Source organism: Anser brachyrhynchus, assembly GCF_964034855.1.
Source record: "Anser brachyrhynchus genome assembly, chromosome: 2".
Lineage (NCBI taxonomy): Eukaryota > Metazoa > Chordata > Aves > Anseriformes > Anatidae > Anser > Anser brachyrhynchus.
The window spans coordinates 34,021,225-34,035,155 of record NC_137695.1 but is presented as its reverse complement, the minus strand read 5'-3'; the positions used below and the strand labels follow the sequence as shown (position 1 = coordinate 34,035,155).

At 36.8% G+C, this 13,931-nt stretch overlaps 1 protein-coding gene across 1 annotated transcript in view; it reads right to left on the bottom strand.

Moving 5' to 3' along the window:
- DNAH11 (dynein axonemal heavy chain 11) overlaps nt 1-13,931 on the bottom strand; it is a 139,000-nt gene that overhangs the window by 40,298 nt on the left and 84,771 nt on the right. Inside the window, exon 30 of the mRNA XM_080577863.1 lies at nt 9,502-9,615. Within this exon, the coding sequence (XP_080433989.1) occupies nt 9,502-9,615 (114 nt within the window). The remainder of the gene's footprint in view (nt 1-9,501; nt 9,616-13,931) is intronic.

The window sequence follows — 13,931 nt, the reverse complement described above, 5'->3', positions numbered from 1 at the left end:
CAAGAGTAGTCAACAGGAGAGGGAAAAAGAAAAAAAAAGCAGAAGTTTCTTCTGGTTGTAAAAAATAAAAACGACAAACTGTTGCTTTTGTTCATAAAAAGAATAAACAAGAGGAAAAGCATGGCCACTGTATTTATTTATTTTTCTGTCATCAGAAGGTAAACATTTCCATTGTTTCCTACTCAGAATTAAAAAGAGACTCCTTTCCAGCTCAGCAAACTGCTTTGTTTCTCTAGAGGAACTACAGAACTAAGGATGGCAATTTCCACTTTAGAAGAAAAAAATTGCATCTCAGGTTTAATGGAAGAATAGCAGCCAGAGCAAGGAGCGCATAGCTCCACGAAGCTTTCCCACAGCTTTCTATTTTATTTTATTTTATTTTTTAAACACAGGTACTATTATTTACAGCATTCCAAGTTTGCCTGCACAACAACACAGACCTGACCATAGTTAAGATGCACTCATCCAAAGACTCCAGGCTCAGGTGGTAAATAGCAGGATAGATGGCAAGAACCTTCTACAGTGAGCAAAACAGCAAGGTCTGTTGCAATTTTTTTGGGCCATAATATTCTCCTATATCAGAGCACTTTCTATATCACGACCTCTGGATGGGCAAGGTGTTACAACAAAACACACCAATCCTGTTTGTCACTCTTTCATAGGATGTAACATAAATAAAATTTAAGGGTGTCCTGGTTCCAGTTAGGACAGAGTTAATTTTCCTCCTAGTAGCTGGTAGGGTGCTATGTTTTGGATTAGGATGAGAAGAGCGCTGATAACATGCTGATGTTTTAATTGTTGCAGAGCAGTGTTTACACCAGGCCAAGGACTTTTCAGCTTCTCGCTCTGTCCTGCCAGCGAGCAGGCTGGGGGTGCAGCAGGAGCTGGGAGGGGACAGACCCAGGACAGCTGACCCAAACTGGCCAAAGGGGTATTCCATACCATCTGAGGTCATGCTAAACAATATATAGGGGTGGCTGGCCGGGGTGGGGGGGCCGGCTGCTCGGGGATAGGCTGGGCATCGGTCAGCGGGTGGTGAGCAATTGCATTGTGCATCACTTGTTTCTTACACACTAGTAGTAATATTATTATTATTACTATTGTTATTATTGTTATTATTATTTTCCTGTCTTAATAAACTGTCTTTATCTCAACTCACCGGCTTCACTTTCCCGTTTCTCTCCCCCATCCCAGAGAGGGAGGGGGGAGGGTGAGCGAACGGCTGTGTGGTGTTTAGCTGCCGGCCGGGTTAAACCACAACAAAGGGTAACAACAGCAGAATTACATACTGCATTTTATATCCCAGTAATCTTTGGGATAATTCACATTTTAAAATCAGTTGTTACTGAGAAAGTTATTGCTGGGATCTATGCTCTCCATCTCAGAGCAGAGAGCCATTACTCTCCATACTGATCCTGCTTGGATTGTGCCCTTGCACAATTCTTTTCAGGCACAGAATATTTCACAGTATTCACGTGTCCACATGTAAAAATAGCGGTGGTAAAGTACAAATTACACAATCTTTCTGCAAAAGGGTTAACTTGGCCAAATGTTTTTTAGCCTTAACTCTAATAAGCATACTACTTCATCTTCTCTTTTATTTTTGCATGCAAGTCGTACTTCTTATATGTGAATGCAAAATCATAGTTTTCACAAATATTTTTAGTAGAAAACTACAGTCTCTAAAGATGGAAATCTGATTTCATTTCACTCAATATGCTTACAAACTAATTGTTCATGAAAAAAACTTTTTTTCTTTTCTATTTCCTAACCTGTTTTTCTTTCCATTTAGTGTAAATATATAGCAATTGTTCAACGGGATGGACAAATGTATGTGTTTGCATGTTTAAGTTTTAATATAAAATAAAGGATGTGTAGGCATCACCATCATCCTCAGAGTTATTTTCAGTCATCTTTAACACATTCTAAATATTTAAAAAACATACTGTATTAATATTAGTACTAGTTTGTGTATGTTTGACATTAAAAAAATGCTGTGACAATATTTATTACAATATTGCCCAAGTTTGATAAGAATTTAATTTGTCATTTAAAGATATATTCTGGAAGCCATGCAAAGTGAAAGGAGGTTAGTTTACTGTGCTGTCTAGGCTGAAGATGTATTATTGATTACTAACAGCTGCACCAATCATCATTACTGAAAATTGCTGCCCACAAAAACTTCCATATGAAAAATATGTATAACTCTCCTCTCTCTCCCTGCTAGAAGAAAGAAGCTGAGTTATGAGTCAGGGAGCACAGCACATCCGTGAATGCAGGAACAGACACTAACATCACTAACAACTGATACTCTGCCTTCAAAGTCTATTCTTTAGAAAATCAGAGAGAGGAAGGTGGGAAAGAGACAGCTAAATAAATGACCAGAAGGAAAAGGGCAGGGAATGAATTGAAGGATAGGGGGCAACTGAATGTATGGATTGATGTCTGGATACTGATAAGAAAAACTTTAATGCCACTTTAATGTGGTGAATTGAAAGAGACAAGATAGAAGAGTAACTGGTTCATCACTCTTACTGAATTTGTTTAGCTCCAGAATGGAGAGGACTACTGGAAGGCTAGCATCAATAAACGACAAACAAAATCTCTATCTTTGCCGTACTGCTTGATTTGATGCAGATGCAAATGGATTTACACTGGTGGAGTACCTTCTTCCTGTGAGCTCTGCATACTGGCCTTGTACAAGCTTAAAAGAAATTTGGCTCCTCAGTGGACGGCTGATAGGTCAGCACAGCATGTCTGCTTCTGAAGAAGTAGCGTTGAGATGTAAACTTCCTGCAGATCAGATCCAGCCAGCAGGCAGCTCAGATAGAGAGAAATATATAAGAATGCCTGCACAGCACTTGTGACCTTCCTTCAGCATTAGAGGACTTTTTGTTTTTACAGGCTATGGACGCATACAACTGAAGTAAGGAACAGGAGCTTTCTACAGGCTAATGGTGCACATAGGGTTATCAGCAGCTAAGGTAAACAAAATCTAGGCACTGAGAAATGCCTCCATTGTACTTTGTTTTTCAGAATAAATACAAGTTTGCCTTCTCTGTATGCTCATTTCACAGACTCCCTTATACAGTGAGTTAAGATGCCTGATATGAGCCACTTGGAACTGTTTGCACAGGACAGAGGTGCATATTACAAAATACTGAATCAAAATATTAAATGAAGAAGATCAAGAAGTTACCATGGTTGGAAAAATGGAGCTGATGAAAGTTTGCTAGATGTAAGTCCCTCTGAGAAAGAGGAAGACATTGGTGAATATTTATACAGCATGCTAACTCTAAAAATGGAAACCAGCAGAAAGTCAAGGTTTCATTCTGAACTTGTATCTTTTCATCAGCTAATCAAGGTTAATGCTGCTGCTGTACATAACAGACCTCACCTTGGGAAATTGTATTGAACATCATGTCCTTTAGCTTTGGGATTAATACAAGTTTCCAGCTGAGGAACTCAAGCTGATTTTAAATGTAAGGCTGGACACTACAGTTCCTCAATCACATATAGGATATTTAGTAGGAATGAAAAACTGCAGACTGAATTATTCCTTGTTGACCATGTTTTCTGTATGTTTAGATGGAGAAAAAAACTAAACCCTGAAAGCTACATGGAGGCTCTATGAAATGCCAGCTGTAACTATGGTTAAAACTAAACCAAGACTATTGTTGGATTTCATGGAATTAATGAATGTGAATTCTGTTAAAAAGCAGAACTGCAAAGGCAGGAAAGGACCCTGCTCTGTACCTACCAATCTGCAGGGTTCAATCCACCTACTGAACTTTATTAATGTTTCAGCCTGTCATTATCCTCAATCCTCTAGGTAGAAAACTGGGCACTAAAGACCGGATGTCAGTGGAAATGCATCTGTCAGCCATACAATTTTATTTTTTTTTATATTTGAAACTTATTGGATTAACATTTTGTAAAGCGGGTGACACAGCCCCAGCTTCTTATAATTCCAGATGCTTAAACTTCCTGTCAAGATTTCTAGTTTTTTTTTTTTTAAAAAAAAAAGCTCTGTTGCATGCTAATTTACAACTTTGTTTTCATGTTTTCATCTACTTGCCAGTCCTGGGGAGAAAAAAAAAAAAAAAAGGCTTTTATACACATCTTCATGATACGTACTATGCTTTTATAGCCACGTTGCTCGTTTCCAGTCTGGCACACAGCTATCAGATAGGGCATAATTTAAACATGTAATTAAAACTAAGTTACTGCAATCACTTTCAAGTCTTTTCTTTAAATGACATTTTAAAATCTCTCAACGAACAAGAAATTACACTCTTTCTATCAGTACAATAGATATATAAATCATCATTAGTCCAAGTACGCATAAGATTATGCACGGTATGCCCTATTTGGATACAGACTATGTATAGGTAAGTAGTTTGTAACTAATAAGCAACTTCAGTCACTACTTCAATCAGTACAGAAAGCAGCATGACAAACAAGTTGAGAACCCTATTGCCAGCTGGACTATTTGCAATACATTTGAATGATCATTTTGCATTGGTCTGTGCAAAGAATTGTGCTGTAATTGAAGCTTTTGAAGTAAAATATTTGGAGATTACATGGCAAAATATTACAAAATGAAGGACGTACATTTTTCTTGAGAGATGAGATATAACATGTGGACTGTGAGAAGCAAACAGACTTTTCTGGATAGGAATAATATACCTTCAAACCAAGATTTTACCAATATCCTCAGTAGTTAGATGGTAGATTAAAATCTGAATTATGGAAGTATATATATATATTTTTAAGTTCCTTCACGTATAAAAATTGAATCCTATTTTGCTATCTTCAGATTTCTGGACTCAGTCACAAAGCAAGTTTCTCTGAGTAAAATGTGTGCAGCGTTTTTTCACTATACCAAAACACCATTCTCTTACCTTTCTCTCTTGTTACAAATACATTTTAGCACACATTATTTACAAACTGCATAGACAAATATTTCTTTTTTATTCTTTTACTGAAACTCATCTTTTTTTTTTTTTTTTATTTTTACAAAATATTATCAGATGAACCCCTGGAGGTTAGTGAACCAAAGTTCCAGCTCAAACCAAGCCTTCAAAATTGCATCTGGTTGAACTTGACTTTTCAACCTCATTGACTGATGAGGTTAAAAATGTCCAAGAATAATGAATGAACAATAATCAAGACGTATTCACAAACAGCTCATTTTTTTTTTCCTTCCAATATACACTATTTTACATTTATCAACAGTGAATTTCACCAGCTCAGGCAGATAATGGTAGGACAAGGGGGAAAGCTTTTAAACGAAAAGAGGAGTAATTTAGATTAGATGTTAGGAGCAAATTCTTCACTCAGAGGGGGGTGAGGCACAGGAACAGGTTGCCCAGAGAAGCTGTGGATGCCCCATCCGTGTAGGTGTTCAATGTCAGCTTGGATAGGGCACTAGGCAACCCAGTCTAGAGTGTGGCATGCCAGGGGGGTTAGAACTAGATGGTTTTCAAGGCCCCTTCCAACCCAAACCATTCTATGATTCTATAGTACTCTCCATTCAATAGACTTGTGAGCTCAGGAGTTCATACTGTTATGAGTAATAGCTATTGGAGAATCACAAGTTATAGCTACTGCTCCCTAAAAATGTTCATCAAGTTGATCAGCTATTGTATGAATCAGTTATAAAAATAATACTTTTAACTGGAACCTCCCACCTTGTAAAAGGAAGCCTGTCTGAACTTGCACTATGGGTTGTATAAAGTAGTTAGGAAAAATACTCATATTAAATGACAACGTGTCAACTGCTAGCCTAACACAGGAAACAGATAACTGCAGAGGGAACTGCAGCTTTGTCTGTGGTGCAGAATTCTTCCCAGTAGGAACTCAGCACAGCTAAAAAAAAAAACTGCTGCTAACCATCTCCAGCAAAATTTATGAAGAGATGAAAGGAGAAGTAAATAAATATGAAAAGACAGGACTAGACTCTAAGTTGGAAGCTTACTGAACAGCAAGATTCCTTAAAAAAGAGAAGGTGCTTTGAGATACGGCCAGGCAAGGAAAAAAATAAGACTCCATGAGTTTTAGGGGTGACTGCTGTGTATTAAAATTAACAATAAAAAAAATATAAGAAAACATTAATGGCATTTTTGTCCAAAAACTATTTGCACTTAATAGACATACATTGCTATAGATGTGTGAAATAATAAAAATGATTTTTCAGTCAAGCTATTTTTTAGTGTAGATACAAGCTTCATTAGTGCGGATGCGCTTTGAACTGAATAGGCAACTTCAAGGTTACAAGGCTGTATAACATGTTGTACAAAATACATGTTGTACCAGAAGAGGAAAAGAAATGAATGCTATCTTTGCTTAACCATTGAATCTGAATCTCCTTCCGAACAAGAAAAACTGGGTACTATGATAGCAGGAGAAATAACAGGGAATTGTTGAAAGAAAGAATGAAACTTTCAGATAGGATTGCCCAAAGATTTCTAAGTCTTTCAGTAAAAGAAAATCTCACTCATTCTCTTAAATTGATACCTTAAGAGAAAACAGTGAGAATAATCCCCTCATTACAAAATTTTTCAGCCTTCATTTATTGCTTGGTAGCTAAAACTGTAGGATTTCATATCTAAATATTACAAAAAAAAAAAAGTCTTCAGGCAAGTCAAAGTCTTCTAAAGCCTATTAATGCCATGTCTTTTGAACAATTTAAAGCCTTGTTTGCTAAGTCAGGGTAATTATCTGCAGTAGAGGAACTCCTTCCACCTACCATCTCTCAAGATACCACAACATGTCTTTGTCTGTTTCAAGAGTGCTTTGTGTTGCAGCTACTCCATTAAATGAATAATTAATAAACAACAAATTATCCCTCTGAAAAATTCAATGTATACTTGGCAATAAACCTAGTCTGTTCAGATAACAGCTAAAACTTTCATCAGTAGAAGTCTATAGTCAAAGTTTCCACTTCTTATGAGTGTGGAGATGTGTGTATGTGTATGGAGGTCGTTCAAAAAATCAGAGGAGATTTGATGACATTTTTATGACATGATTAGTGACAAGCATAAACACAGACAAACAGGAGGTACCAAACCCTTTCTGGAAGTTATTCCTATAGTTCAATAGGTCCTAACTCATATATAACACTTGGCCTATATACCTAGTAAAAATCATAGCCAACTAGTTATATCAATTCTCATTTTGGTTTATTAATGTATTGGGTATAATGTGCCTATATGGCTTTGAGGAAATTCAGTGAATTTCTTATGAACAATTTTGTGTACTACTGCCAAAACCATTGCAAATTTTTCAATAGGTTTGCAGGAAAAAATAGTGACAATGCTTAATGTGAAGGTATCCTTAATACTTGAAACTAGGAAGTAATAAAATCAATAAAAAACAACTAAATTAAACAACAACAACAAATCAATAAAAATAAATGGTCTCAAGATATTAGAGAAGAATGCTTATTAATAAAGCAGTACTTAAAAGAAGCTTTTTCCCAATCATTTCTAGTTTTTCTGTAGCTACTGCAAACTGAGCATTTGCCTGGACCAATGCACAGCGCTTCAACTCTACCTCGCCATACAGCTTGAGAAGGCATGCAATGTAAGTACATTAGACAAAAATTTGGTCTCACATTCATTATTGAAATTGCAAATAACTCCTGATGAAAGTCTTTCATATAATCCTGCTAGTCTCTTATTATATATACTTGCTTTAGAGTCATCCTTCTACACATTAGTGAAGCATGCAGAGATTTCTTTCAATATTTACCTAAAGACTACAGGAGGTTTAATTATAGTTTATGTAAGTATATCTTAAGCAGAACTGAGTACATCCCTAAGGTGGGTCTACTCTCAAGCTAAAATAAATTTATATGCAACACTTTCATGGTTTTAGAATACAGGTGGAATTCAGGCATTAAGTTTAAGTAGATATCTAAATTGAGTAGCTGCTTACTATTTTGTAATTGCATGATATCATGATGTATAATACATGCTATCATATGAGGTATGTGTATGCTATCAAACTAGGATGAATGGAGGAATCCTGCTACCACATGCTCAGGGGAATCACTGCTGATGAACTCCATGTCTTACATTCTAGACAGCCAGACTCAGATGGACATTATCAAGTGAAACGTACATCTGGAGATGAATATTTCCCAACTGTTGTGTCATAATGACAATTGAAAAGACTGGGACAGCCACACATCTTTTACAGCCTTCTACAAGAAATAAACACATGCGTACATGTCGTTAAGCACTGAATACCTCCCTCTCTATCTGTGGTTGCTGTTGCATTCCCCCCAGAACACTAAGCTTACTAAGATAATAAAGACCTTTAAAAAGAGAAATTCTCCCATCAATGTTAGTAAAGAAAGGAACTGACAATACATATACCTCATTGAATTTTACTACATTGATAACCCAGGCACAGAGAGCAGCTGCTGCAAAGGATTTTGTATGAAGATAATTTGGGTTGAAATCTGGATCTTTCAAGAAATGTTCCTTGATGACTTTCAGACAATTCTCAGGAATGCCTCCTTATCATGGCTGATTAAAGTTTGCAAGAAGTCATCAGCCTGAGAGAAGTTCCAGTACATTAACCCTTTTCCATTTCAGATAACCAGACACTTTCTCCTACTTTCACCACAAACGCAAAACTGGAATCCTGCACTAGGTTATTGTTTTGGAAATGTTGTGCAAAACAAAAATATAATTTCCCCAAAAAGCTGGACATATTAACCCTCACAAACATATTTTGTGATTTTTGACTCACTTAAGAAAATTTTAGAGATCAGATAAATATCATGAAATTCTCTCCCTTTGACTTTTCTTCTATTTTTCCTGTTAATAAATTGCAATGGAGCCCAGGCTGGCTTAAGATTGTCACCAAGCCCACATAAAAGAGGACAATGCAGTGTCAGATCTTATCCCCATAGACTCAAACTGTGAGAAAACAAAGATGTGATTTAGTCTATCCATCTCTGGCTCAAATTTTTAACTATTTTTTTCCCCTCTCTCATCTCAGATACTATGATGTCTCACTGATCGTTACCTTTCCTATAAAGACTTCTGCAGCGTTCCTGCTTTGGTCTTTGAGCACATCCCTTTATGTGCCAGTAAAATCATTACTGCAGCAATAACATTGGTGGGTTGATGAAGGCTTTCAATACTGTAAAATTAACCTGAAAAAAGAAGATCTGAGAAACAGTTGTAGGAGTGTGCAACAGCAATGTTGTTCTGCAGAAGCTTTCTGATTACCAGCAATTTGAAGACTACCATTAATTATATTTTGAGGTGAAAATACTCATGATCACAGCCCTTTCCTTGCTCTATAATCCTATGTGCAACTTGACAAAGTAGGCTGACGCAAAGTGTAAAGCCAGGTCAGGTACCTGTTGCTGCCCAGAGATGATGGAAGTTTGATCATGCTGGGCAACTTGACACTGGAATGACCTTTTAGCTTTGAACAGTGAACAAATTGTTTTCAGACATCAAACTGTGAAATCTTTACCTTATTAAGCATGTCCAAGGCTGCTGTAGCAACAATAAGAAGCAGCTCAGCTTGCATCTGGTCATCCTCACATTTTTTCTGTTTCTGATGTACTTCTCCTTGGATTGCTCTCACCTATTAAAACAATGAATCTTAAGATTTATATTGAAAACTAAGACAGTAAATCAAATTAGAGCTGCTGAAGCACTCACAGTTGCATTGCAATGTCTGTATATGCAAAGAGATTTTAGAACAGATTATTTTATTTTATATGAAACAAACCAGACAAAGAACAACAACAACAAAACAAAAGACATCTACAACTGACAGTTATGCAGGTTTGTGCCTGGCTCTAGACTCCATATGTTCTGCATTGTGAGAATGAACATCTCCTGTTTGTGCCATCGTATGACAGAAGAGCTGGGGGAATGGAGCCTCGATTACAGCTGAGTTCTGTAGTACCAGAAGTTCCACCAGGCACTGCTTGTGTCAGTAAATCTCTAAGTTAGTTGACCCATGCAGCTGCTCAGGAGGGAAGCCTTCTGGGGATAAGGTAATGAAGAGCTGGAGATAGTGTCATGTGCTCGCAAATCAGCCATCTACAATCGCTAGAAGTCAACAGGTTTCTGAACTACTTATCACATTGTATTGTATCTGCTATTTCTACCAAAACAGTATTTTAACCTCTGGGTAGCTAGATCACATTTATTCTCATTGAGCCAGAGAGAAAATTTGGTATATGAAGTTCCTTTCCTCCCTGCTGCTTTGAATCATGAAGCATCTCTGCATGTTGCTCTGCCCTTGAGGACAACAGCATGAGATGGAAACCTGCTGACTCCCCCTTTTTTTGGAGAAAATACAGACTGAGTATGAAAGAGATGAATACATAAACTAAGGAGGTAGGAAACAAATAGCTTTAGATAGGTATACCTGAAATAACTTTTGTTTATATTTATGGACAACTGCCTGTATCATCAAAGACTCTTTATCTGGGTTCTTATAATAACAGAGTATTCACCATCATCCTTCACAGCTCAGTTTTGCAAATAGAAAATCAAGAAACTTTAGCTGCTTTACCTGCTAAAAATGGTCTATATCTGAAATACTTATTTTTCAAATTCTCTTTTTCATAGGATGCTCTGATTCCAGCCTCTGAACTTTGTCTTATTCTTACTCTTATATTAGATGTACGTGTAGTTAACCTGATGAATGTTTCACCATTGTTGTACTCAAGAAAATACAGCACTTCAGCACAATTCTGGTAGCACTCTCTAGATCAAAGCAGAAAGGAAGACAGCTGTCTCAAAGTCCTGTTTGGTGTTTGTAAGACTAAGCCTCCCGGTTTGGTTAACCAACTGCTGCTTAGCGTAGCCTTCAGGATAAGGAAGTACAACATGCTATCATACCATTGTCATGGGAGGACTAAGCGTCAGCTTTATATAATTTCTACTCATTTCAGTGAGACCATAATAAACTGTATACGTTTTTCAAATGGGTACTGAATTAACAGATTATGTGTGATGCCCAGTTTCGTTCTTGCTTAGAAAGTTATGACACAAAATATCACCAGTAATGCATTATTTGCCATCTTGATATCTAAGGACATAAAAAAGGTACAGCTGTGAGAAAGGTAATATATATTTACAAGACCAATTGACATATCCTGTTCCCCTCCCTACCCCAGATAAGCCTTTAACAGCTCTTGCTGAAAAATAAATAGTATGAAGACTGTCCTTCTGGTAGATGTAGCTGTAAACCTCACTTTTCAATATGGAAGTTGATCACTGAAGGCTGAAATGAGAAGACCAAGCATGTCCATATGGATGTGGAATACCACCTATTTATATAGATTACTTGGAAAAAGGACCCTGAAAACTTCTGAAGACACATCAGATAGTGAATGGTCCAGGTTTACAACAGGAACCTGGAGATCACTGTGTGAGATACAAAAATTGAGAAGTACTCCTGGTCAGGACTCTATACAACAGTGTAGGATGCAAAGGTATCAAAGGATTGCAAAGGATGCAAAGGACTTAGTAATGAAGAACTGGAGACCAGATAAGGTATGTGAAATACAAAGTTGGAGAATATTAGGGCAGCATGTTACTTTTGAGGAGTTACCAAACACATAGGAGAACTCGCCAGCTTACACCATTTCAACAGGTAAGCTGAAAGCATTTAAAGGTATATGTTGAAATGCAGCAGCTGGAGATAAACAAGAAATGGGAAGGTGAAGTGAAGACTTTTCAACAGATTATGAGATTTTGAGATCCATCACATTTTTTCCCCTCACTCCCCCATTTTTCATCTCTAAAAGGGTTTCCCTTTTAGAAAATCTGAGAAAATACCATGGATCCAACAGTAAATTCAAATGATGCAATGTGGTTTTCCCTAACCAATAGAACACTGACTGCATTTTTTAGGTCTAGGTAAATGTATCGGATTCATCAAAAACAGCCTCCATCTTTTGGTAAATTTGACTTTTTCTTTTAATTCTTCAGTGCTGTATCTGAAACCATAGGCCTCAAAGAAGGAATGGAACAGAAGAAAAGGAAATATCCCGTATGAAAACAGTATTTGCTTAATTTCAGGTTTGGAAATTAAGCAGATACCAATCTAAGCATATTTGTCAAAACTCTTATTTTGGCTTAGCAGTGGCTTAGATCAGTGACTTTACATCAGTTAGCATCAGTTTTAAGTGAAATCTGAGTGCTTCCACAACTTTGTGCACTGATTTAATTATCTGTTTAAAAGCTGATTATGATTTCATTGGTGCAGATCTATCTGGTAGAGTAACCCTGGAGGGCATTCTGTACAATCTGCAGTTGCATATTTGGGAGATTACCGTGCACACTTCTAAGGATACATTGCCTAAGGCTGAAGTTCATCTTTATCCTTCTACTTCATGCTCATCTCACAGGCACATTTCCTGTTAGGTCTTGCTTAAATAAAGTCTAATTATAGAGAAAAAAGATATTACAATGATCACTATGTTAACATTTGGATCAAGCATTATGCATTGGTAGCAACAAGCCCCTGTAAGACTTTGATATCCTTACAAAACTTGGCCGTACAATTATCAGGGGAACTTTTCATGTATACATTTATTACAAGGGACACACACAGACATTATAGCCGCAGAAACAATAAAAAATTAAAATTAATATTACATTACAAACGTTAGTAATAATGTTGAATCCTTTTCCTGTCTCTTATGAAAGAAAAGTGCTGAAGAGAACTGGTGTACTTTTTAGGATGAAATTCCCAATGTTTATTGGTTTGCATCTTATGCAAAACATATTTTCAAAATTAAATAGTGCATATACAGTTACAGCTTTGGATCTGTTTATATGGTTTCTAACATGGTTTGACACCCATGTAATTGAAATTAATTTAAAGGAAGAAGTTTAAAACTTAGCTAAGATGCTCGTTTGGTCAAGCTCATTAAAGATCTAGCCAGATGAACAAGTACTACACTTATTTTTCTTAGAGGAGGAAAAAGTAAACAGGGTAGGTTGCAGTTAAGGCTTAGAAAAGTATTTCTCAAATCTACTTCCCCTCACAAAGAGATGAAGGAGTTTTTCATTCTTTCTCAAGAAGTTTAGCCCCCTTCACGTCAATAATTTCAGCAGTATAGAGCTCTTAAATGACAGCTAAACTGTTAGAAAAGCTGGAAGCAGTGTGCCTCTTGTGTGTGCCCTTAGCAATCAGACCATGAGTAGAGTGGCTCAAACACACCATGTAAATAAAGAATGTACTTCAGCTGAGGGAGTTAAATCAAAAATGCTGGTCAGTCTGGATTGATCTTTATTCCTAATCCTCTGCTAATGTCACTGTCCCCCATCCTAACTACACTGTGCTCTGCTTGTTTTTTTTCTCTGAAGGGGTAGGGCCCATTTTAAAAAGTAATGGCACATGCATCATCATCTGTAAATGTCTCTGGCTGGCATCATTCACAGCGCATAAACAGTCTGAAAAGTGACAGCAGCATTACTGCTCACTATTTTAAACCTCAGCAGCATGACGTTCATAATCAGACCCTTGTTGATTACTGTATGGATATGTAGCCCTACCATGTTTATGGGGTATCCAGAGTGACCCCACTTTTCCTGATGAGTCTGATCTAAGTGACTTCCATTCTTCATCTTTTCTTAGGTAATGCTTAACTCTAAGACACTATCTCTAGGACATTTAGTGGCTTAAACGCTGTAAAACTCAACAAAAAAACAAGCAAAAAAAACAAACACAAAACAAAACAAAAACAAACCACCACCTTAATAAGCTTCAGTTTGAAACCTACAGAAAAGATAAACCAAGATAATTTTTAAAAGGGTGGCAGATTTAATCAATTATGAATATTATTCACATATTATTTACCCAGAAGATGAATTTTCATTTGCTGATACACTTTTTTTTTGGTAACAAAAATTATAGGAGAAGATTAATATTTA